This window comes from Callithrix jacchus, chromosome 1 (assembly GCF_049354715.1).
Source record: "Callithrix jacchus isolate 240 chromosome 1, calJac240_pri, whole genome shotgun sequence".
NCBI lineage: Eukaryota > Metazoa > Chordata > Mammalia > Primates > Cebidae > Callithrix > Callithrix jacchus.
In genome coordinates this window covers 191,687,441-191,714,595 of record NC_133502.1, presented here as the reverse complement: position 1 = coordinate 191,714,595, position 27,155 = coordinate 191,687,441, and the positions used below count along the sequence as shown (strand labels likewise).

General features: G+C 40.1%; 2 protein-coding genes across 6 annotated transcripts in view; one reads left to right on the top strand and one right to left on the bottom strand.

Annotated features, from left to right (window-relative positions):
• Positions 1 to 27,155, bottom strand: part of XPNPEP3 (X-prolyl aminopeptidase 3) — a 71,196-nt gene that overhangs the window by 35,507 nt on the left and 8,534 nt on the right. For all 3 annotated transcript variants that reach the window (XM_002743800.6, XM_078334825.1, XM_035266493.3), the window contains exons 2-4: positions 21,783 to 21,899; positions 8,299 to 8,706; positions 3,916 to 4,118 (exon numbers count right to left, since the gene is read on the bottom strand). In XM_002743800.6, coding sequence (XP_002743846.1) covers positions 3,916 to 4,118; positions 8,299 to 8,706; positions 21,783 to 21,899 — 728 coding nt within the window. The remainder of the gene's footprint in view (positions 1 to 3,915; positions 4,119 to 8,298; positions 8,707 to 21,782; positions 21,900 to 27,155) is intronic.
• ST13 (ST13 Hsp70 interacting protein) overlaps positions 15,183 to 27,155 on the top strand; it is a 54,634-nt gene continuing 42,661 nt past the window's right edge. For 2 of the 3 annotated variants that reach the window (XM_078334845.1, XM_054239248.2), the window contains exon 1: positions 15,183 to 15,345. The gene's annotated coding sequence lies outside the window, so the exon portion shown is untranslated. Of the gene's footprint in view, positions 15,346 to 23,553; positions 23,671 to 27,155 lie in introns of all 3 variants that reach the window. The other variant, XM_078334830.1, reaches the window with a different exon arrangement.

The window sequence follows — 27,155 nt, the reverse complement described above, 5'->3', positions numbered from 1 at the left end:
GAGCGCAGCTCACTGCAGGTTCAACTGCCCCAGCTCAAATGATCCTCAGCGTCCCAAGTAGATGGGACCACCATGCCTGGCTATTTAAAAAAAGTGACAGGGTCTCTCCATGTTGCCCAGGCTGGTCTTGAACTCCTGAGCTCAAGTGATTCTCCTGCCTCAGCCTCCCAAAGTGCTGGGATTATAGGCGTGAGTCACCACGCCTGGCCTTAATTTTTATTTTAACATAAGCCTTTAGCAGCTAAATTTTGTCTGACTTCTAACTTCAATGGTACTGCTATATGATGTAATATAGGAATCAGGTAAAATTCAGATTTTAGGAGCTTATAAACTTTAGTATAATACTTACTAATGATGATGATCAAATATATTGAGATTGAATTAAAGCCCTCTTAGAATGTTATCCCTGTGGGGGAGAATTGGCTTGATGAATATTTAGACTTCATTAATGATAGATTAATTATTGTTTTTAATAATTCAGCAGCTATACACCATAAAATGCAGAAAATGGTGGATCAGGGAGGCCAAAGGATTGTACAATTCATAGAAAAGACACAAGAAAGTGTAATTGGATAAATCAGCTGTCTGTTTAAATCAGTAATAACCCTTCAATAGTCATTGTAAATGTTTGGATTCTGTGTATGCATTTTTTTAGAGACAGAGTTTTGCTCTGTTCCTCAGGCTGGAATGCAGTGGTGTGATAATACTTCGCTGTGACCTGAAAATCTTGGGCTCAAGTGATCCTTCTGCCTCAGCCTCCACAGTAGCTAGGACTACAGGCATACGCCACAATGCCTGGCTAATTAAAAAATTTTTTTTGTAGAGATGAGGTCTTGCTATGTTGCCCAGGCTGGTCTCCAACTCCTTTCTGCCTCACATGATCCTCCCACCTTGGCCTCCTAGAGTGCTGAGATTGTAGGGGTGAGCCACTATGCCCTTCTTGTCTATATATTTTGATTATATATAAGATATTGTAAAGTAAAGTAACTCTTGTCAACTCAGGATTATTGTTTTATCAAAAAATATAGTTAATATTGGTTATGGGGTAGAGTGAACTGTTCTGCTAATTCCAGGCCTAAAATTAGATAAGACTATTTTGCTAAAGTTCCTTCCTTGGTCAAGGCATGGCAGGAAACACAATGATTGAAAATGTTAAGAGGAAGCTGGGTGGGGTGGTTCATGCCTGTGATCTTAGTGTTTTGGGAGGTTAAGGATGAAATATCTTATGAGGCCAGGAGTGCAACACCAGACTGGGCAATACAGTGAGACTCTATACAAAAACCCAAAAAATTAGCCAGGCATGGTGGTATGTGCCTGTAATCCAAGCTACTCAGGAAGCTGAGGTAAGAGGATCCCCTAAGTCCAGGACTTCAAGGCTGCAGTAAGCTATGATCTCACCATGCACTCCAACCTGAGCGATAATAATGAGACCCTCTCAAAAAGAAAAAAAAAAGCATTAGGAAGGCAATAAGCACATAAAAAGATGCCCAACACCACTAATCATCAGGGAAATGAAAATCCAAACCAAGATAAGATATGACTTCACACCCATTAGGATTGGCTATTACCACAAAAACAGAACAAGTGTTGGTGTAGAGTGGAGAAATTAGAACCTGTGGTGCACTGCTAGTGGGAACATGAAATGGTGTAGCCACCATGGGAAACAGTATGGTGGTCTTCAAAATATTAAGCATTGAATTACAGTTTGATCTAGCAACTCCAACTGTGTGAATATACAAAATAGAATTAAAAGAGACTTGAACAGAAGATATTTGTACATTTATGCTCACAGCAACATTATTCACAATAATAAAAAAGAGATATAGAAACCAAATGTTCATCAATGGATGAATGGACAAATAAAATATGGCATATGTATACAATGAAATATTATTCAGTCTTTAAAAAGAATGAGGCTGGGCACTACGGCTCATACCTGTAATCCCAGCATTTTGGGAGGTCGATATGAGCGGATTGCTTGAGCTCAGGAGTTTGAGACTAGCCTGGACAACATTAAGAGACTGTCTCTACAAAAAATTTAAAAAATTAGCAGGCATGGTGGCATGTGCCTGTGGTCTCAGCTACATGGGAGGCTAAGGTGGAAGGATCACTTGAACCCAGGAGGTTGAGACTATAGTGAGCTGTGATCATGCTACTGTACTCTAGACTGGGCAACAGAGCAAGACTCTGTCTCAAAAAAGAAAAAAAAAAAAGAATGAAATTCTAATGGATGAACCTTAAAAACATGCTAAGTGAAATAAGCCGGTCACAAAAAGCCCAATGTTGTATGATTCCATATCGAATAGGTAGATTTATAGAGAAAGCAGAGGTTACTGGGGGGCTGGAGAAAGGGAGAATGGGAGGGTATTATTTATGTGTATAGTTTCTATTTGGAATGATGGAAAAAGTGGTGATGGCTGCACAACAATGTGAATATACTTAATGTCACTGAATTTCACACTTAAAAATGGTTAAAATGGCTTCTTTTATGTTATGCATAGTTTACCACAGTTAAAAAAAATTTAAATTAAGTCAATGGCCAACACTTTGGAGAGAATAAATGAAATATGGCGTTTTGGAGCAGTCTATATCAGTTTGCCGGTGAGAGATTTATGGTTTACACTTGGTCTCTGTGAGACCTCTTGGTGGTTTTACCGTTACATAGCAGGAATATGACTATGTGATCAAAAAAACAAAAATCCCTAGCTGAGATTCCATTTTGGGGTCTCTGATCCTGAGGTATTCTGTGTATTGTGTTTCCCCCAGAATTAATGTGTTTAAGCTCTAATCTCTATGTCTTTAGGAGGTAATTAAGGTTAAATTAGGCAATGAAGGGTGGGGCTCTAATCTAATGGGACTATGGACTTATAAGAAGGCCCTCTTTCCCTGTCATGTAAGGACAGAGCAAGAAAGCAACTTTCTCGTAAGCCAGGAGAAGAGCCCTCACCAGAAACGGACCATGATGGCACCCTAATCTCAGACTTCCATACTGCAAAATTATGAGACAATAAATTTCTCTTGCTTAAGCCATGAAGATTGTTTTGTTATGGGAGCCTGAGCAGAGTATGACAACACTGGTAATTCCTAATTTGTAAGAGAAAGATACATTCTACCTGGCCCTTGTCTAAGGAAGACCATAGGAGCCAGCACCTATCTTCTCTGCGCTTCTTGCTTTGAAATTGGCTGTGATATATATCCTTACTTTCATACTGTGGTTATTTTGTACCCTTTTCCTATAATAAATTGCAGATCTGTAAGCATTGTCACTTTGGGTCCTGAGTCTTTCTTAGTAACCAACCTGTTTAAATGACACTATTAGTGTAACTATAAAGAAAGGAAACAGAATTAATTTCTGTTGTTCCAAGGAGAGAGAAGATTAATGGGTAGGCTGGGCATGGTAGTTCAGACCTGTAATCCCAGCACTTTGGGAGGCCGAGGTGGGTGGATCACCTCAAGTCAGGAGTTCAAGATCAGCCTGACCAACATGGAGAAACCCCGTCTCTACTAAAAATACAAAATTAGCCGGGCATGGTGGCACATGCCTGTAATCCCAGCTACTCAGGAGGCTGAGGCATGAGAATCACTTGAACCCCGGAGGTGGAGGTTGCAGTGAGCTGAGATCATGCCATTGCATTCCAGCCTGGGCAACAAGAGCAAAACTCTATCACAAAACAACAACAACAACAAAAAAGATGGATGAGTAAAAGAACAATCTTAACAGAAGGCAGATTTACTTTGCCTTACAAGGTATTAAGCAAGTCTCCAGGTATGTTCACTACACACTGCAGCAGAAGCTAGATCCCCATCTGCCTGTGAGGAGACTGCATTGGGTATATGGCCTCAAGGTGCTTACTGAACCTTAAGAGTTTATCATTTTTCCAATTTGGAAAAAATCATTTTCAGTAGGACTCATACCTGTGATGTCAGCTTCCCAGCAATCTGCATTCGTTCAATTTCTGCAGGAGATTTGATCAGCCGGAGGCGCTGTACCAGCTGTTGAACACCCCGAACCTTGTTCTTGCTCCTGGCTTTGGCCTCAATCAGGGGCTGCATGTAGTCAGAGTGAAGCTGTGGATGCGAGGGCCTCATCCAGTCATACCAAACCATGTTCGTCTCAGCTTAGAATGAGAAGCCAAAAAATAAATTTAAAACAAAACTACCAACAAGAAGAAATCTCAACTGTCATAACGACTGGAACAAGAGTCAAAAGTATAAAACCTGTAATGTGGAACTCTAAAGTGTTGGGAGTAAAACTCTCTCAGGACTGTAGCAATAAAGGTTTGATTATAAATCACTAGGAAGGTCATTTCCTCGAAGCTGCAAGATATTCTAAGACTGAATATACAGCTTTTCTGCCCCTAAACTTCAGTGTTCTTTATAAAGGATGACAGATGGGACTAAAGCTTTATTCAGGCTTTGATTTTGTTTCATTATTTATCGTTTTTTTGTGAGGCAGAGTCTCCCTCTGTTGCCCAGGCTGGAGTGCAGTGGCACGATCTTGGCTCACTGCAACCTCGGCTTCCCGGGTTCAAGTAATTCTTCTGCCTCAGCCTGCCAAGTAGCTGGGACTACAAGTGCACGCCATCACGCCCCACTGATTTTTGTATTTTTAATAGAGACAGCGGTTTCACCATGTTGGCCAGGGTGGTCTCGAACTCCTGACCTTGTGATCCAGCTGCCTCAGCCTCCCAAAGTGCTGGGATACCATGTGTTGAGCCACTGCATCCAGCCTTTATTATTTATTGTTAAAGAACAATTAAAACAACTGTTCTTCACCACCACTTATTGAGCTGAGGCACTTGCCGAATAATTGTACACAAAAGGACAGAAAAACATACTCAGATTATGACTTTACGGGTAAAGTGTCCCATCCTTTCACATAATAATCTCAGTACTGGGGAAAGGGTTCTCCTCCCATTCTGGAACAATTATTCATTGCTATGTAAACACTACAGTTGGCTGGGCGTAGTGGCTCACGCCTATAATCTAAGCACTTTGGAGGCCAAGGCGGGCAGATCACCTGAGGTTGGGAGTTCAAGAGCAGCCTAACCAACATGGTGAAACCCTATCTTAAAATAATAAATAAATAAATAAAAATGAAAAATATTAAAAAAAGAAAAAAACCACTACAGTCGATATTTCCTCACTTCTCCGTTTACAACTGCTACACACTCTCTTTGTAAACAACCACAGTTCACCTTTCAACTTTAGACACCTAAGGAAATGGTCTATATTTGCCTGAGATGTACGATATAAAGGCTCATTATGAAAATGATTTGCACTTAACACCAGATAGATCTACATTTGTACTTTTTCTTTCTAACAGTAGGCTATGAACAGTATTCCCAACAATCTAAGTGAGAAGGTCTCTATGTTTTATATGACTAAAAAGTACTTTGGGGAAACTAGAGGGGAAAAAGTCCAGAAAACTTAGATTGGATATGCACTAATGATTCTATGTCCTGTATATTTTCATTTTTAAAATAAAAATGGTTTTGAATATATATTACATGGGAAACACTTATCCTACTTATAATAGATGAAAATTTAATTGTCATAATTTTTTTTTTTTGAGTGAGAGTCTCACTCTGTTGACCAGGCTGGAGTGCAGTGGCATGATCTCAGCCCACTGTATCCTCCACCTCCCTGGTTCAAGCAGTTCCCCTGACTCAGCCTCCCAATTAGCTGGATTACTGGTGTACGCCACCATGCCCAGCTCATTTTTTTGCATTTTTAGTAAAGACAAGGGTTTCACGATGTTAGCCAGACTGTTCTCAAACTCCTGACCTCAGGCAATCTGCCCACCTTGACCTCCCAAAGTACTGGGATTACAGGAGTGAGCCACTGCGCTCGGCCAATTGTTATAATTTAAGTAAAACAACCTCTACAACAACCTCTACTACCTGTTCACAGTGTATGAAATCATAGCTCACTTTTTCAAAGGTTTTTTTAGCCTTTAAAAAATATGATTTTGGCCAACATTAAGAATGGTGACTGAAAAGTACTTTTGAGAAATTTATTTTACATGAGATTGTAACTATACTGAGTTAATGAAATTTAGACAGAATATGACAACCAGCAATGCAAGAAATAAAAAAGCTACAAAGAAAATGATTCTATGCCCCATATTTACGTGGATTTTGAAGACACAAGAAAGTTCAATGAATTGAACAGGCTAATTATCTATAAAATGGAAAATATTTCTATAAAGTAATAAAATGAATTTAATCAAATGTATTAGAACTTACACATTCAAATGAGTATTTTTTCTTTCTTTTTTTTTTTTTGAGACAGTCTCACTCTGTCACCAAGCTGGAGTGCAGTGGTGCAATCTCAGCTCTCAGCTCACTGCAACCTCTACCTCTGGGGTTCAAGTGATTCTCGTGCCTCAGCCTCCTGAGTAGCTGAGACTACAGGTGCATGCCACCACGCCCAGCTAATTTTTGTGTTTTTAGTAGAGACAGGGTTTCACCATGTTGGCCAGGATGGTCTCGATCTCCTGACTTCATGATCCACCTGCCTTGGCCTCCCAAAGTGCCAGGATTATAGGCGTGAGCCATGGCTCCTGACCTCAAATGAGTATTTTCTTCCAAAAAAGTCTTTACAGGAAACAGTCTAATATATTTCATGATTGTGAGAAACATTTTTGGAATTCTCTTTTAGAACCTAACTTCAGAAATGATTTATGAGCCATATAAGAAAAATCAAACAAAAACTTTACAGTTATACATTATCCTGCCCTAAAATCAGTATTTTTAAACTTGATCATCTATCTTATTTTCTAAGTAAGATACTTTAAAAAATAAAACACTTCCCAGAGCTAAAGTTTTATAAGAATTACTAAAGATAGTACAAACTAAATATATAAACTAGATATATAAACTATATAATGTGGTATAGTTACTGAAAAAAATTCCCAGAAGAAAAATCTCAAAACATTCAGACTGATTAAAATTTCACCAGAGGAACTACAGAGAAAGTAATTTCTTTGAGGGACAAGAAGTCAACTGTGCAGGCATGGCGCAACACATCTGTAATCCTAGCACTTCAGGAGGCCAAGGTGGGAGGCTCCCTTGAGGCCAGAAGTTCAAAACTAGCCTAGGCAACAAAATGAAAGCCATCTCTACAAAAAATTTTTAAAAATTAACCAGATGTGGTAGTGTGCCCAGGTAGTCCCTGTATTCTGGAGGCTGAGGCAGGAAGACTGTGCTTTGGGGTTTGAGGTTGCAGTGAGCTATCACTGTGCCACTATACTCCAACCTGGGGGACAGAGTGAGACTCTGCCTCAAAAGAAAAAGAAAAAAACTCAACTGTATATGAACCACACAAGGATCTTGTTAAAATGCAGATTCTGATTTAGTAGATATGAGGTAGAGACCTGAGGTTTTACTTCCTATTACATATTACACATTTTAAATTTTAATATTGATATGGATTGGCAGGTGATTCTGATGCTGTGAAAAAAACTCAACTGTATATGAACCACACAAGGATCTTGTTAAAATGCAGATTCTGATTTAGTAGATATGAGGTAGAGACCTGAGGTTTTACTTCCTATTACATATTACACATTTTAAATTTTAATATTGATATGGATTGGCAGGTGATTCTGATGCTGTGAAAAAAACTCAACTGTATATGAACCACACAAGGATCTTGTTAAAATGCAGATTCTGATTTAGTAGATATGAGGTAGAGACCTGAGGTTTTACTTCCTATTACATATTACACATTTTAAATTTTAATATTGATATGGATTGGCAGGTGATTCTGATGCTGTGATGATCATTTTTGGAGAACAGTACCTCCTTTTGAGGATTTGGCAAGAGCACTAATATAAGAAGTAGTAGTCAAATATCAAGAAGCTGGTCAGTAATCTTGAAGAAATGGTGGTGCTACAATAATGAAATTAAGGACTTTTCTAAACAGGCAAGAAAGGTCTTTTTTTTTTTTTTTGAGATGGAGTTTCGCTCTTGTTACCCAGGCTGGAGTGCAATGGCACGATCTCTGCTCACCACAACCTCCGCCTCCTGGGTTCACGCAATTCTACTGCCTCAGCCTCCTGAGTAGCTGGGATTACAGGCATGCGCCACCATCCCCAGCTAATTTTTTGTATTTTCAGTAGAGACAGGGTTTCACCATGTGACCAGAATGGTCTCGATCTCTTGACCTCGTGATCCACCCGCCTTGGCCTCCCAAAGTGCTGGGATTATAGGCGTGAGCCACCGGCGCCTGGCTGACAAGAAAGGTCTTTATCCCAATCTGGTTTGTAATGTGACTTCTGCTCCCATTTGTTACCTTTCATTTTTGGTAAAAGATGTTGAAATTCTTCTAGAGTATAGGCTTCATCCACTCCAGTTAGAGCTATTGCTCCATCAGTGCCAGATCGTGGGCCATCCCAAAGTTCTCGACTGGGATCTCGCCGAGGCACAAAAAGTATGGCTTTGTGTGATGGTAATTGTTTGCCAGGGAGGCTTTGAAGGACGAGAATACTATCAGGCTCTTGGAATCCACACAGGTACAGGAAATTGTTGTCTTGGTGGAAAGTATAGGGAATATCGTTGCTCATGTAGTATGTAGGGTTGGAGAGCACAACCACTGTCTGGTCTGTCCCACTCTGTCCTTGTGCTTCCTTCTGGATCAGAGACATTAGTTTGTGTCTGCGAAGAGCATACTCCACCTGAGATAGTCCTGGAGTTACCTCCCCTAGAAATGAAAAATAAAAATGGTACTTTACATTTCTGCAGTGCCAAAATATGTAAGGTCGTTTTTTTTTTTTTGAAATGCAGTCTCGCTCTGTAGCCCAGGCTGCAGTGCAGTGGTGCAATCTCAGCTCACTGCAACCTCTGCCTTCTGAGTCTCAGTTCAAGGAATTCTCCTACCTCAGCCTCCCAAGAGGTAGAGGTGGGAGAGACAGGGTTTTTAGTAGAGTCGGGATTTCACAATGTTGGCCAGTCTGGTCTTGAACTCCTGACCTCGTGATTCGCCCACCTTGGCCTCCCAAAGTGCTGGGATTACAGACGTGAGCCACCATAACTGGCCCTTAAGGTAATTTAATATTAGATAGAGATACTCAAGTACAATTGTTCAATTTATGCCAAATCTCCTTATAGCACATGGGGAATTAAGGAGATAACCCAGGTTTCAAATTTCTATTCCATTACAAAAATTTGGAAGAAATGATAGTTGAATGTGGTCCTACCTGAAAACTGGAACCATGGACCCCTTAAGTTGCTTCCAGGTTTTTGGTGTATTCTTGTACTCACTCAGTTATATGCTTTGTGTGTATGTGCATGTGTATATATACGTGTGTACATATACATATAGGTATGTGTATATATATACATGTGTGTGTGTGCATGTGCGTGCGTGTATTTATTTATTTATTTATTTTTAAGACAGAGTTTCCCTCTTGTTGCCCAGGCTGGAGTGCAGTGGCATGATCTTGGCTCACCACAACCTCCACCTCCTGGACTCAAGCAATTCTCCCTCTTCAGCCTCCCGAGTAGCTGAGGTGGCTCATGCCTGTAATCCTAGCACTCTGGGAGGCCAAGGCATGTGATCACCTGAGGTCAGGAGTTCAAGACCAGCATGGCCAACATGGTGAAACTCATCTCTACTAAAAAAAAAAAAAAAAAAAATACAAAAATTAGGTGTGGTGGTGTATGCTTGTAATCCCAGCTACTCGGGAGGCTGAGGCAGGAGAATCACTTGAACCTGGGAGGTGGAGGTTGCAGTGAGCCAAGATCCTACCACTGCACTCCAGCCTAGGCAACAAAGTGAGACTCCATTTCAAATAAATAAAATAAAGTATTTATTTCTTTATCTTTTTTTTTTTGAGACAGAGTTTTGCTCTTGTTACCCAGGCTGGAGTGCAATGGCACGATCTCGGCTCACCGCAACCTCCGCCTCCTGGGTTCAGGCAATTCCGCTGCCTCAGCCTCCTGAGTAGCTGGGATTATGGGCACGTGCCACCATGCCCAGCTAATTTTTTGTATTTTTAGTAGAGACGGGGTTTTACCACGTTGACCAGGATGGTCTCAATCTCTTGACCTCGTGATCCACCTGCCTCGGGCTCCCAAAGTGCTGGGATTACAGGCTTGAGCCACCGCACCTGGCCTAAAGTATATATTTCAAGAGCTTCTGATAGAGTCACAGAATTGTGCAACCATCACCATAATAAATTTTAGAACATTTCAATTAAAAAAACTCCATGTCCATGAGCAGTCACTCCCCATTTTCTCACAATCCCCCAAGACCTTGGCAACTCCTAATCTATTATCTGTCTCTATGGATTTGCCTACAGCAGACATTTCATATGATGAAACGGTACAATATAGGGCCTTTGTTGACGTGGCCAACTTTTTTTTAATCACTGCCCCAAGCATTGTGCAATTAATTCCCTATTTCTTACATAAGTAAAAAATCTATTCTTTATTATCTTGCTTACAATATGTCTTCTAAAATTTCTTCTCCTGCTATACTAACTCCACTTCAAAACCTTGGCTTAATACATGTTTGTTTTCAGACTCTTCTCATGCAAAAAGTTTTCTTGATTAGCCTAAGTAATACTGATTTATCCCTTTGAATTTTTTTTTTTTTTTTTGAGACAGGGTCTCGCTCTGTCACCTAGACAGGAATGCAGTGACACCATCTCAGCTCACTGCAACCTCTGCCTCCTGAGCTCAAGGAATTCTCCCACCTCAGCCTCCTGAGTAGCTGGGATTACAGGCACAGACTACCACACCTGGGTAATTTTTTTTTTTTGAGACAGAGTTTCGCTCTTGTTACCCAGGCTGGAGTGCAATGGCACAATCTCGGCTCACCGCAACCTCCGCCTCCTGGGTTCAAGCAATTCTCCTGCCTCAGCCTCCCGAGTAGCTGGTACTACAGGCGCGCGCCACCATGCCCAGCTAATTTTTGTATTTTTAGTAGAGACGAGGTTTCACCTTGATGACCAGGATGGTCTCGATCTCTTGACCTCGTGATCCACCCTCCTCGGCCTCCCAAAGTGCTGGGATTACAGGCATGAGCCACTGCGCCTGGCCACACACCTGAGTAATTTTTTTTGCATTTTTAGTAGAGACAGATTTTCACCATATTGGCCAGGCTGGTCTTGAACTCCTGACCTCAGGTGATCTACCTGCCTTGGCCTCCCAAAGTTCTGGGATTATAGGTGTGAGCCACCGTGCCCAGTGACCTTTGAATTTTAAAAAGGTAACTATTTCACTTCCTTATATACATACACCCTATAGTTGTATATAAATGAAGACTGAATTCTTTCAATGTTTTTCCCTCTTTTCTCCATTGTTTGGCTCCTTACTCCTATTCCCTCCTCCTACTCACATCAACACCTTGACCAGGTTTGTAATCTAGTATGTATGTTTTCTGAGTTTTCTCACCACTCACATGGTCATACATACATACACACACATGCATTTAGGGCTTTTTGGGCCACTACTATTTTACAAAATGGGATACTACACACTCTTTTCTGTATCTTTCTTTTCTAACATAACAATAGGTCATGGAATTCTCTCACTTCAAGTCATCAATTCATTCTGCTTGATGCCTTCATGCCATTTCTAGGGGTGAATAAACCTTAACTTATTCAGTCATTTCTATACTGTAGGAATTCAGTTTTCAGCTTTTGCTGCTGTTATATCTTAGTACTTTTATATCCTATGTACTGGTGCTTTAATTCCTTTGGGGATAGTTCCAGGAGAAAAACTGGTCAAAGATCTTTGGATTTCCTTAGTATTCATATTCAGTATATGATTACCTTAGACCTAATTTTTTTTTCTTTGTCACCCAGGAGGGAGTACAGTGGCATGATCTTGGCTCACTGCAACTCCACCTCCCTGAGCGATTCTCATGCCTCAGCTACCCAAATAGCTGGGATTACAGGTGTATGCCACCAGGCCTGGCTAATTTTTGTATTTTTGTTTATTTATTGCTACTATTTTTATTTTTTTGAGAAGGAGTCTTGTTGTGTCAACCAGGGTGGAGTGCAGTGGTTTGATCTTGGCTCACTGCACCCTCTAACTTCCGGCTTCAAGCGATTCTCCTGCCTTAGCCTCCTGAAGAGCTAGAATTACAGGCGTGCACCACAAGGCCTGGAGAATTCTTTTATTTTTAGTAGAGATGAGGTTTCACCATGTTGGCCAGGCTGGTTTCGAACTTCTGACCTCAAATGATCTGCCCACCTAGGCCTCCCAAAGTGCTGGGATTACAGGCGTGAGCCACTGTGCCTGGCCTAATTTTTGTATTTTTAGTAAAGACAGGATTTCTCCATGTTGCCCAGGCTGGTCTCGAACTCCTGGCCTCAAACAATCCGTCTGCCGCAGCTTCCCAAAGTGTTGGGATTACAGGCGTAAGCCATGTCCACTGGCCTAGGATCTAACTATTTTACCTATGTATAGTTTATCTCGCCAGCAAATTCTGTAATTTGTATTCCATTAATAAAGTATTAATTTTTATTTAACTTTTCAGACATCTACAATAGAAACAAATTTATGTTTTTGTTGATGAGTTGGCAAGAAATAAGAGAAAGAAATAAGTGAAGGCCTTATGAGCCAATATGAAGCCACTGAAGCAACAAAATGGGGCCAAGAAGAACTCATATCACATTTTTTTCTTTCAAGATTGAGCTGGCTAAGAGTCCCCTAGGATTCTCTGGCAGAATACTGAACTTTGTACTAGAGCTGACTATCTCCTTGATAATTATTCATGTTTAGTCCGCCGCTGTTATTCAACATTGAAAATTTCCTGATTTACTCAAGTAGTAAATACTCTTACAAAAGCAGAGGCTGGTTATAATTGGTGAATTACGGACCTTCCCTTTATTTCATCGTTTTATTTTCTTCCTTTCCTGAACTTTGCTTTTAGTTATTTCACAGCTATAGTCCATAAAATAAAAAGGAATTAAAAAATCAGCTGGCGGCCGGGCGCGGTGGCTCACGCCTATGATCCCAGCACTTTGGGAGGCCGAGGCGGGTGGATCACGAGGTCAAGAGATCGAGACCAACCTGGTCAACATGGTGAAACCCCGTCTCTACTAAAAATACAAAAAATTAGCTGGGCATGGTGGCGCGTGCCTATAATCCCAGCTACTCAGGAGGCTGAGGCAGGAGAATTGCCTGAGCCCAGGAGGCGGAGGTTGCAGTGAGCCGAGATCGTGCCATTGCACTCCAGCCTGGGTAACAAGAGCGAAACTCCGTCTCAAAAAAAAAAAATAAATAAAATAAAATAAAAAATAAAAAATCAGCTGGCCTCAGTGGCTCATGCCTATAGTCCCAGCACTTTGGGAGGCTGACGAGGGCAGATCACCTCTGGTCAGGGGTTTGAGACCATTCTGGCAAACATGGTGAAACCCTGTCTCTACTAAAAATACAAAAAATTGGCCAGGTGTGGTGGTGCATGCCTATAGTCCCAGCAACGTGGGAGACTGAGGTAGAAGAATTGTTTGAACCCAGGAGGCAGAGGTTGCAGTGAACTGAGATGGTGCCACTAGACTTCAGCCTGGGTGACAGAGTGAGAATCCCTCTCCAAAAACAAAAACAAAAAAATTTAAAAATCAATTAATTGCCCAAACACAGTGGCTCACGCCTATATATCCCAGAACTTTGGGAGGCCGAGGCAGGTGGATCACTAGGTCAGGCGTTCAAGACCAGCCTGGCTAAGATTGTGAAACCATTTTTACTAAAACTACAAATATTAGTCAGGCACAGTGGCAGGTGCCTATTATCCCAGCTATTCAGGAGGCTGAGTCAGGAGAATCTCTTGGACCCGGGCTGCAGAGGTTGCAGTGAGCCGAGATCGCACCACTGTACTCCAACCTAGGTGACAGAGTGAGACTCTGTCTTTTAAAAAAAAAAATTCATTTTGTATTTTTTTTTAATTTTGGAAGAAAATTCGTAACTTAAATAATTTTATGTGTTAGCTTATTAATAACAGTATATATTGACATATATTAGGAAGTTACTTCTAAAAAAAGAAAATTATTTGGAAATCAAAGCAGAATAAAAAAAACTATCTTTAATACCCTTCAAAGCATTCTTCTGTCTGTGAAATCCAATTTCATACAAATTGCTACATGAGAAATATTTAAAACACTGTTGTATTTTCCCAAGCCTATTAATCATCAACACTATTGAGTTACCATTAACTAAATCCTTCTAAACTTCTTTTTCTTTTTGAGACAGAGTCTTGCTCTGTCATCCAAGCTAGAGTACAGCACCATGATCTTGGCTCACTGTAACCTCTGCCTTCCAAGTTCAAGCAATTCTGCCTCAGCCTCCTGAGTAACTGGGATTACAGGTGTGCACTACCATGCGCAGCTAATTTTTGTATTTTTAGTAGAAACAGGGTTTCACCATGTTGTTCAGCCTAAGCTCAGACTCCTGACCTTTAGGATCCACCAACGTTGGCCTCCCAAAGTGCTGGGATTACAGGCGTGAGCCACTGTGCCTGGCCATGCTTTTAAACTTCTAAAATCTCAAAGCAACAAAGCACTCTCCATCAAAACAACAACAACAAAATTTTTTGTTGAGATGGAACTTTGCTCTTGTTGTCCTGGCTGGAGTGCAATGGCACAATCTTGGCTCACTGCAACCTCCGCCTCCTAGGTTCAAGCGATTCTCATGCCTCAGCTGCCCAAATAGCTGGGACTGCAGGCATATGCCACCACGCCTGGCTAATTTTTTGTATTTAGTAGAGATGGGGGTTTCACCATCTTGGTCAGGCTGGTCTTGAACTCCTGACCTCAGGTAATCCACCTGCCTCAGGCTCCCAAAGTGCTGGTATTACAGGTGTAAGCCAGTGTACCAGGCAACAAAAAATGTATTCAAGGAAAAAGAAATCTTTTCATTTGAAGGAGGAAAAAAAAAGATGTGATAAAGCAATGAACTTTAAACCCTAGGAGTAAACTTGGAAGGTGTTATGGCCTTTGATCACAGAACTAAACTATAGTCAATCTGGCCTGAATTTCTTCTGATAAAACTATATCTGAATAGAAACTCTGGCAGCTTTGTAAAATTATAAAGAATTAAGAAACAAAGTCAGCATTTTATCATGTGGAACCATTTAAGAATGGAAAGGCTGTTCTAACAAGTTTAACCAATCAAAAGCCAAGATATTGGAAGCTGGACTCTGCAAGGTCTCACTATCAGTTCTGAGATTCTGCAGCCAAGAAGGAAAGCTCTTCCAGGACACTTAGGATTGTGCCTCTCAAGAGAAAACCAATAATGTTCTTCATATTTTACCAGCTACACAAAACACCCAGAAAGTAAGGTATAACAAAGACTGAATATGGATGAAATGATACAGGTCTTTGCTACAATCAAGGTATGTATTTTAATTCTTTTCTGAAACTAACTAGATTAGGATTTTAACATGGTCTGATTTTAAAAAGAAGTCTACTGAACATTAGATAGTTTTCACAGCATATAAGGAAGTAATTCATATATTACTGTGCAGTTGGAGAACGGGGAGAAAGAAAAAGCTATTGTTTCCTTTATAATGTAAAACAAACTTCTCAGAAAAAATGCAATGACCAAATAAAAAATACTCTAAATAGATTTGCATATATTAAGCAAAACTAAATGAACAGAAAGGTTACATATATATATATTACCATTCTGTATGATTCCACTTATATGAAGTCAAGAAAAGGCAAAACAGTCTATGATGACAGAAACCAGAAGAGTGGTTGCCTATGAAAGTGGGGACTAACTGGAGGAGCATGGGGGAACTTTTCAGGACGATGAAAATGCTCTATATCTTGACTGAGCTGTAGGTTACCATTGTTAAAGCTCACTGAACTGCATATATGTATGAAATTCACTGCATATAAATTTTATCTTATTTTAAAAAAGTATACTACTCTCCAAACTTGAAATAACTTTTATACTAAGACTTCTCTCAGTTGGATATCTTATAAAGTGCAACAATAAGATACTTTAAAAAAATATTTCCAGGTAGTATTTTTTGGCATAGGTATTATACACTATTCTGTGGTTGAAAGTGTGGACTCTTTGAGTTAGGATTCTGTGAGTTGGAATCCTGGCTTAGCAGCTCACAGAGAGACTTGGAAAGAGCTACCAAACTTCTCTGTGCCTCAGTTTCTTCATGTAAAATGGAAATAACAATCACACTGACTTCACAAAGTTGTCAGGTGGATGATATAAGTTAATAAAACACTTAGAACAGTAAGCACTACGTAAGTATTAGCTATAATTATTACCAAAATAAAAAATTTACACTTGAACCGGTTGTCCTCTTGGTAATCCAAAGCCAGAAAGGACCTTAGAAGAGTAAAATTTACATGGACAACCACTATTATGACAACAAATGAGATCAAAATAATTATTCATGTAGAAGACCTGGAAGTCTTTGGCTTTTTCACATATTAGGAGTCTCCACTGACCATTCAGAAACTTTTAATTATTATTCATTTCTTTAGATGGCTCCTGATTCTTGCCTAGAGCTGATTCTTGCTAATCTTTACCTTAGGGTTTCTCGGTGTTAAAAAGGACTACACACAAAGGTAAAAAAGAGAAATACATAGTCATTCATTCATTCATTCATTCATTGAGACAGTCTTGCTCTGTTGCCTAGGCTGGAGTGCAGCAGCACAATTTCAGCTCACTGCAACCTCTGCCTCCTGGGTTCAAGTGATTCTTGTGCCTCAGTCTCCTGAGTAGCTGGGATTACAGGCATGCGCCCCATGCCTGGCTAATTTTTGTATTCTTTTTTTTTTTCAGTAGAGATGGAGTTTTGTCATGTTGGCCAGGCTGTTCTCAAACTCTGGGCCTAAAGCAATCTGCCCACCTCAGCCTCCCAAAGTGCTGAGATAATAGTTGTGAGCCACGTGCCCAGCTAAGTCATTTATTTTTAATTTTCTAGTATTTATACTACATAAAAACTTTACTATATTTCAAGATTTTCTATTGCTCCCTAGGGCTTAAAAACAAACAGAGAAATCCTCTATAATTCTTCACTAGACGGCAGTTTATAGATTATTGGTATAATGGCATCTTGAAATGGTTTGTCAATATGTATTAGACATGTAAGTAAAAAATAGGTTTATTCATCTATAAACTTATTTACATATATAGAGACTACATTCTCTACTCCGCATTAAAATTGAATCAGGAGACAAAGACAAGAGGAAAACATATAATCAGTTACATAAGCTAGCCTGGGCAACACAGTGAGAACCCATTTCTACAAAAATTTTAAAAATTAGCTGGGCATGGTGGCTTATGCCCGTAGTCCTAACTACTTGGAAACTGAGGTGGGAGGATCGTTTGGGAGGTTGAGACTGCAGTGAGATATGATCATGTCACTGCAGTTCAGCTTGGGAGACAGAGCAAGACCCCATCTCAAAAAAATAAAAATAAAAAATAATACAGTCATATAGGTACGCTGAGAAAAGAAAACATATTACTTTATAAGAACAGGTAGGCTTCACGGTGAAATACTTATAGAAAAAGTAGACCTTGAACTTAAATTTAAAACCTATAGGATATAAAACTTTTAGTCTACTATTCTATCAGGTACAATCTATTTAAAAAGTGTTTTGAAATGGTTAAATGTAATGTCATCACTTAATTGATGGTGGCGATGAAGATAAAGATGTGAATGAATTTAAGAACTGAGTGACTGGGGATGAGACTACAGAAGCATGGGGAAAAACATTCTCTGCTTCAAAACACGGCCGATGGCCACAGATCTGGCTTGTCCCCTTTTTATTTATTTATCATTATTATTATTATTTTTAAAGACAGGGTTTCACCATGTTGGTCAGGCTGGTCTTGAACTCCTAACCTCAGGTGATCCCCCCACCTTAGCCTTCAAAGTACTTGGACTACAGGTGTGAGCCACCACGCCCAGCCTTGGCTTGTCCCCTTAAGGCATCAGGCATCTCATGCACCTAACTAAATGAATACCCCCTAGGTTAGTGGTGTTCATGAGAAACACCTGGGAACTCTTCAAAACACAAGTTCTGGTCGGATATGGTGTCTCATGCCTGTAATTCCAGCACTTTTGGGAGCCAAGGTGGTAGAACTGCTTGAGTCTAGGAGTTCAAGACGAGCCTGGGCAACATAGTGAGACCTTATCTCTATAAAAGATTCAAAAATTAGTTGGGCATGGTGGTAAATGCCTATAGTCTCAGCTATTCAGGAGGCTTCGGCAAGAGGACTGCTTAACCCCGGGAGGTCAAGACTGCAGTGAGCCATGATCTCCATGAGCACTGTACTCCAACCTTGGAGACAGAATAAAAACCTGTCTCAAAAAAACAAAAACACAGGTTCTAAGCCCTCCCTTTGAGATGCTCATTCAATAGCTCCATAGGGTCCCGGCATATATTTGTATTTCAAAAATGCTTACCCAGCCGGGCGCGGTGGTTCAAGCCTGTAATCCCAGCACTTTGGGAGGCGAAGGCGGGTGGATCACGAGGTCAAGAGAACGAGACCATCCTGGTCAACATGGTGAAACCCCGTCTCTACTAAAAATACAAAAAATTAGCTAGGCATGGCAGCGCGTGCCTGTAATCCCAGCTACTCAGGAGGCTGAGGCAGTAGAATTGCGTGAACCCAGGAGGCGGAGGTTGTGGTGAGCCGAGATCGCGCCATTGCACTCCAGTCTGGGTAACAAGAGCGAAATTCCGACTCAAAAAAAAAAAAAAAATGCTTACCCAACCGTCTAGACAAATCCAAACCATTTCCAATTTCTGTTATTACTTAATACATTTTATTTTTAAAATTCTTCTGGGATAGGGTATCACTCTGTCACCCAGTCTAGAGTGCAGTGGCGCAATCATGGCTCACTACAGCCTTGACCCCCTGGGCAAGCATCATTCATTTTATTTTTTATTTATACTAGATTACAGTGGTGCAATCATGGCTCACTATGGCCTTGATCTTCTGGACTCAAGAATCATTTTATTTATTTTTTATTTTTCTTACTAACTCCCCAAATTGGCTATCAAGCTTTATTTTAAACTTTAAATGGTATAAAAATCTTACCACCACTGGCTGGGTGCGGTGGCTCAAGCCTGTAATCCCAGCACTTTGGGAGGCCGAGGCAGGTGGATCACGAGGTCAAGAGATCGAAACCATCCTGTTCAACATGGTGAAACCCCGTCTCTACTAAAAATATAAAAAATTAGCTGGGCATGGTGGCATGTGCCTATAATCCCAGCTACTCAGGAGGCTGAGGCAGGAGAATTGCCTGAACCCAGGAGGCGGAGGTTGCAGTGAGCCAAGATCGTGCCATTGCACTCCAGCCTGGGTAAGAAGAGTGAAACTCTGTCTCAAAAAAAAAAAACCTTACCACCACCCAAAATAAAATCTTTCACTTTTGGATATTATTGAAATCTACCATATTTAACAACTTTTAAAAATAAAATGCATCCCTTGCTCAAGGGACAGCACAATTAAACTATCACTGAAAGATCGGCAGCTGACTTTGAAACTCTAAAGGGAAAAAGATTTGGGAATTATTAACTATAACCCACTCTGGAACCAATCTTTTCATCATTTAAAATATTATATTGACCATAATTTTATTGTCTCTGCCATTATATTTATTTATTTTTTCTTTTTTTGGCGATAGAGTGTTGCTCTGTCGCCGAGGCTGGCATGATGATGCCAGTGGCGTGATGTCAGCTTACTGCTACCTCTACCTCTCAGGTTCAAGTGATTCTCCTGCTGTGGCAGCGTCTGGAGTAGCTGGCACTACAGGTGCATGCCACCACACCTGCCTAATTTTTGTATTTTTACAAATACAAATATGGGATTTCACCATGTTGGTCAGGCTGGTCTCAAACTCCGGGCCTCGTGATCTGCCCGCCTTGGCCTCCCAATGTGCTGGGATTACAGGCGTAAACCACCGCACTTGGCATATTTTTTATTTCTTTTATTTTATTTTTGAGACAGGGTCTTGCTCTGTTGCCTAGGCTGGAGTGTAGCGGCACCATTTCGACTTACCGCAGCCTTGACTTCCCAGGCTCAAGCAATCTTCCTACCTCAGCTTCTTAAAGTGCTAGGATTATAGGCATAGCTAGGACTATAGGCATGTGCCACCACACTCAGCTAATTTTACTTTTTTGTAGAGATAAGGTCTCACTATGTTGCCCAAGCCTCCCAAAGTGCTGGGATTACAGCTGTGAGCCACCGCACCTGGCCCCTTTTAATTCTTCTCAAAAATTTACCTGTCTTCACCCTACAATCATTTTAACACCACCACAAATTTTACATCTCTAGAAAGAAAAAAGACAAATGATTAATTCTTTTGATACTTCTGTCTGCAAAAAAAATGTATACCTAATGGTATACCTCATAGTTTAGGGTATAAAACCTAATAATTCTGTTTTAAAATTCCATCTCTTCTCACTTACCCTAATATTCAAAATCCTACATCTAGGAAAGAAAAACTAGGACAGCCATCCCTTTTACCCCAGATATTCACATATGTATGTATATTCACATATGTATACATATTTATTTACATTCACTTATAGTTAACATGCACTTAAAGTATACAGGAAAAACGTCTAGATAGAGAGGCCATTACCCTGACAATATAATTACTAGGTTTGAGGCCTAGAAAATGCAGCTTACCATGTAAAAATATCTCACCACAAGAAATCAATAATTTTCAAAACCTGAAAACTTACTATCAATTCTACTTAAAAAAAATCAAGGCTACAGGTAGGTTGACAGGGTAAATAAATACTAAAATTAATACCAACTGGGTTGCTATTAAGCTTACCTTACAGCTTTGAGAAAAACTGATTTCTTGTGGGTTTCAGTGGTGAGCTGCATTTCCTTAGTCTCAGCAGACTTCCCAGCAGGAATTCGAGTCTGATGAAAAATCAGCAAAAGGAAGCCCTCACTGAGAGACATACTGATATCATTCACTGAGTGGAGACAGTGAAAAAATAACATTTCTAAAGGCAAATTTACATTAGTAAAATATATGCTTATATAACAAATAGAGATTTAATTTCTTATGGCAGAAAGAACAATTAATTTTCCTTGAAAACCTGACTTTTTCTACTAAGTGTGTGCTTTTACCCTATCTACCTCTTTGAGATATTCATTAGTCATAGTTCACCCCTTAAATGCCTTTTATCAAAACAAAAAACCTTTAGGTCCAAATTTGGGCAATAGTTATAAGACATCTCTGGCAGCAACACTGGGATCTTACAGCAGAAATAAAATTAGTAAAACAAACCTTTGTCAATTTTTTGCATCACCTTTATCAACTAGGATACTACCTCTCAAATCTGTGACAAACAGAGCTGGAAATCTTGCTTAATCTACATAGAAATAGGTTAAAATTATGAAGTAAGTATTTGACAATTTGAAGAAGAACATGTTTTCTAAAATGTCTTTAACACAGTAATTCATAATAGTATACAGTTCTAAAAACTGACTTAGAACTTTGCTTTAAAAACATTCTGAAATACGTACCTTTCATTAATTATTCTGAATTATAAGGTTTATCCTACTTAAACCTTGTTCTAGACTAGTACTGGCAATAAAGCACCAGTAGCCACATGTAGTTATTCAAGTTTAAATTTAAATTAAGTAAAATAAAAAGTTAAGTTCCTCAGCTGTACTAGCAACCTTATTAGTGTACAATGGCCATGTGAAGGTTAATGGTTACCTCATGGAACAGTACAGGTCCAGAGCTTAGGGCAAGAAGTTCCACTGAATAGCATTGCTCTAGACGGAACCTAAATGAAAGGCAGTATAGTTAAAAGGCCTTACCTGGTCTGAGAAGGTGTGGGTGTGTAAAGGGGCTGGGCTGGCCTAAGTATCGGTGTGGAATCCTCCTTTCTGGGACAGGCTGGAGGGAGTACCTTCGCTGTGAACACAACATACATCCTGAAAGAAGATTAAAGAGGATGAAATGAAACAACAGATCTAGAAAGTCTTCATGGTATAAATACACTTATCTATCTCCAGCATTTTAGATGCTTTAGAAAAATGCAAATTAATATTTCCTTCCTTCTCTTATTTATTTACTTATTATTTATTTATTTATAGGATGGATTCTTGGCCGGGCGCGGTGGCTCACGCCTGTAATCCCAGCACTTTGGGAGGCTGAGGCGGGTGGATCATGAGGTCAAGAGATTCAGACCATCCTGGTCAACATGGTGAAACCCCGTCTCTACTAAAAATACAAAAATTAGCTGGGCACGGTGGTGCATGCCTGTAATCCCAGCTATTCAGGAGGCTGAGGCAGGAGAATTGCCTGAACCCAGGAGGCAGAGGTTGCGGTGAGCTGAGATCGCACCATTGCACTCCAGCCTGGGTAACAAGAGCAAAACTCCGTCTCAAAAAAAAAAAAAAAAAAAAAAATGGATTCTCACTCTTTTGCCCAGGCTAGAGTACAGCGGTGCGATCTCGGCTCACTGCAACCTCTACCACCCGGATTTAAGCAATTCTTCCACCTCAGCCTCCTGAGTAGCTGGGATTACAGGTGCATGCCACCATGCCTGGCTAATTTTTGTATTTTTAGTAGAGATGGGCTTTTGCCATGCTGGCCAGGCTGGTCTTGAACTCCTGGCTTCCAGTGATCCACCTGCCTTGGCCTCCCAAAGTGCTGGGATTACAGGCATAAACCACTGAGCCCAGCCCTCATTTAACACAGAGTCTCACTCTGTCACCCAGGCTGGAGTTAGTGGCACTATCTCAGCTCACTGCAATCTCTTGTCTCCTGGGTTCAAGCGATTCTCCTGCCTCAGCCTCCTGAGTAGCTGGGATTACATGAGTAGCCGGGATTACATATGCGCACCACCATGTCTGGTTAATTTTCGTAGAGATGGGGCTTCACCATGTTGCAGGCTGGTTGCTCTTTACCTCAAGTGATCCACCCGCCTTGGCCTCCCAAAGTGCTGGGATTACAGGCAAGAGCCACTGTACCCGGCTCTTGCCTTCAATATTTATATGGTCTTTGTTCTGTGTCAGACTCTATGTTGGGCCCTAAAAAAACAGAAATGAGATAATCTTTACTCTCAGAGAGATTTGTCTGCTATAATATTTTATACACATACACACATACATATATAATACAGGGATGAATAATGAGCTATGAAAACAGAAGAAATAGGGAAGGGTGCAAAAGGATATCATAGAGATGGCACAAAGCTGTGCCCCAAAACTCAGGAAAAGATAATTAACATTTTTTATTGAGAATATGTTAAGCATGAGAAAATATGCACATACCATCTCATTTAATCTTGGAATGTTAGAGCTAAATAAAATAATTTATGAAAAATGCTTAATCATAGTTGGAGTACAACAAATATTACTATTAGCATTAATTAAAAAATTATTTGCACATGATTGGAACATGTGCAAAGAAAGACACATAAATGACAAGGCTATATGCTGTGGTCCTACAAGAATGCATAGTCTAGTGGAATTGAGACAAAACAGAGCATTACTAATAGTAAATGGTGAATGCAAAGGTGCAGTCATACATAAGGAGTTTTATTTGTTGTTGTTTTTTTTGTTTGTTTGTTTTTTGAGACAGGTCTCACTCTGTTGCCCAGTCTGGAGTGCAGTGGTGTGATCACAGCTCACTGCAGCCTTGTTCCTCTGGGTTCAGGCAATCCTTCTGCTTCAGAATCTCAAGTAGCTGGGACTACAGGTATCTGTCACAAAGCCTGCTTAATTTTTTTTTTTTTTAAGTAGAGATAAGGTCTCACTATGTTGCCCAGGCTGGAAACCCCCATTTTCTTTGTAATCATCTTAGAAACTATTATATTTCTTTTTAAAAAATATTTTTAGAAGAGTCTATTTTTCTAAACAATCCTCTCTAAACTTAACTGGAATTAACTTTTAAGACTCTTCTCTCTAAAATACATTTATTATTATTAATAATTCATAGTCCTTAAAGAAATTGTATGTTTACAAGCAGATTGTACAGTATTGATTGTTAAGATTAAACAGAGAGGACCTACTGAGCAGCAGGGTGGAGGAATTAGAGCAAAGATTATAAAGTCAAATAAACCTGAGTTTGAATCTCAGCTTCTCCAGTATTATATAACCTTGTCCAAATTACTTCTGAGTCTGATTCTGTGTTTGTAAAATAATGATAATGCCTACCTCACATGACAGTTAAAAATCTAATTCCTTAATTTAGAATACAAAGCCTTCAAAGCTTTGACTCTTACCTTCCTAATCTTTTCATCTCCCTCCAGCAGCACTAACCTGCTGGTGGAGTAGTCTGCTGTTGCACTGGTGTGCTCTTGCGATTCTCTCTCTCTCCTCCTGCACCCTTTCTACATGAATGCTTGTACACACATAGTGTCTTCTGTAATTTCATTGAGGAGTAAAATTTCAGAATATAAAAAGTTAACTGATTCATTTTTTAATGCTCATATGAAATAATCCTGGCATATCCTTTTATTTTGGACCACCTCAAGTAGAGGGAGCTTAACTTTAACAATTTAACAAATTCAAAGCAAACGAGTAACACTTTAACAGGAGACATAAATTGAGATGTTTATTCCCAGTAAATTTTTAAAAAAGGTCTGAATAGCTTTTTACTTACAGTAAACAGGATCTTTGGCTCAAAGTCATATAATTAGTAGCAAAGCTGGTGTGTTAAGGCCTATTTCAAAAAATGTCCAATTCATTCATAAGCTTCAAACTTTTTTGCTTAGGAAACCTAAATGATTTGAATCTTGCTCCCTTGTCTGACCTAATCCTCAAAAAACATTATTGCAGCCACACCAAGCTACTTGAAGAGCCCTGGCTAAATCATTCTGTATCATAATAGCATTTACATTAAAAAAGACAGTTCTCTTAAAGTGGACGTTGGCCTGCTTATAGGACTACACAAATTCTAAAAAATCAGCTCAAACATCACTTATGCAGGAAGACTGCTCTTATACTTCTCACACCTACTGCTTCTGTTTCAGATGTCCTCCTCCTCAATGCTCCTATAATTTCTATTTTAATACCTTCAAATAATTGCTAGTTTGCCAGTCTACTATGAACAATCTTTGAAAGCAGAGATTATTATTTTATTTCTGAGATGGAGTCTTGCTCTATCACCCAGGCTGGAGTACAGTGGCGCAATCCTGGCTCACTGCAACCTTGACCTCCCAGGTTCAAACGATTCTCCTGCCTCAGCCTCTTAAATTGCTGAGATTACAGGTGCCTGCCACCACACCCGGCTAATTTTTGTATTTTTAGCAGAGACAGGGTTTAAACCTGTCGGTTAGGCTGGTCTTGAACTCATGACCTCGTGATCTGCCCGCCTCAGTCTCCCAAAGTGCTGGTATTACAGGTGTGAGCCACGGCACAAGTGAGCCACCATGCAATCATTTGTTATTTGACTTTATTTTCCCAGTGACTTAATTTGAAACGTATTTTGAAGTTAAAAGCCAATGAGTCTGGCTTCTGATTGGACAAAGGAAAGAAAAAAGGAATTAAGAATAATTCTTGATTTTTGGCTTGAACGAGTAAATAAATGGTTGTACCATTACATGAAACAGGAAAGCCGGAGATATTTATTGGAAATAAATTTAATGGCGAGGTCAAATGAGCAGGCTTAATTTCAGGGAGAAAAGTACCAGGCTAGATATATAAATTAAGGTGTTATAAGCATACAGATGGCATCTAAATCCCTGGGAATGGGTATTACCCAGGGAGACTGAACAAAGTCTAGCACTGTAATATTTTAGTGTGAGAAGGAGCAAAGGAAAAAGGAGGAAAACTAGAACCTGCTAGGTTATATTCCCAGTAAGTCCAAGTATTTAGGGCCAGGCGCAGTGGCTCACACCTGTAATTCCAGCACTTTGGGAGGTCGAGGCAGGCAGATCACTAGAGGCCAGGAGTTCAGGACCAGCTTGGCCAAACTTGTCTTTACAAAAAAAAAAAAAAAAAAAGAGTGTGGTATTTAGGAAGTTAAATAAACAAGTGTTTTAAGAAATGGGGAGGGCTAGGCTGGGTGCAGTGGCTCATGCCAGTAATCCCAGCACTTTTGGAGGCCGAGGCAGGCGAATCACCTGAGGTCAGGAGTTCGAGACCAGTCTGACCAATGTAGAGAAACCTCATCTCTACTAAAAATACAATATTAGCTGGGCATGGTAGTGCATGCCTGTAATCCCAGCTTGGGAGGCTGAGGCAGGAGAATCACTTGAACCTGGCAGGCAGAGGTTGTGGTGAGCTGAGATCATGCCATTGCACCATTCCAGTCTGGGCAAGAAGAGGGAAACTGTCTCAAAAAAGAAAAAGAAAGAAAGGTGGACAGCTCACAGTGTAGCAAGTGCTTCAAAATATAAGGAAGCCAAAAGGGCAACCACTAGACACAATAACATCAAAGTCACTGGAGACTCTGGCAATTTTAGCAGAGTATAAAAGATAGAAGCCAGATTGAAGTGTGCCAAGGAGGGAACAGGATGTAAGAAAGCACAGACACTGAGACAATACTCTGTATAAAGTTTTGCTGTAAAAAGGCAAAGAAAATGGCACAGCAGATGGAACGGAGGCAAGGGATCGTCAGAGTGGGGATAACTCAGAAACAAGTGCTTAAGTTAAAACTTTACACTCCACTGAAATTAGTTTTCTCAAACTATATTAATTTCTTAAGAGGAGAATGTCCTATTTTCTAGCTTCTCTCTGTATTATAGCGTCAAAGGTGTTTGAACCAGAGCAACTCTATCCTCGGTAGGGGTTTGGTAACATAAGGCCAAGACTGGCTGGCCTACATTCCCAGTAAGTTAAGGTAGTCTTAATCACAGAGTGAAATAGGAGATTGAAACAAAATACAGGTCATAAAAATTTGCTAATAGGATGTAGTAAAGAAGCTGGCCGAAACCACCAAAACTAAGATGGCAACAACAGTAACCTCTGGTTGTCCTTACTGCTACACTCCCACCAGTGCCCTAACATTACAGATACCATGGCAATGTCAGGAAGTTATCCTATAAGGTCTAAAATGCGCAGCATGAATAATCCACTTCTTGTTGAGGATATAATCAAGAAATAACCTTGAAAATGGGCAACCAGCAGCCCTTGGGGCTGCTTTGCCTATGGAGTAGCCATTCTTTATTCCTTTACTTTCTTAAAACTTGCTTTCACTTTACTGTATGGATTCCACTCAAATTCTTTCCTGCACAAGAT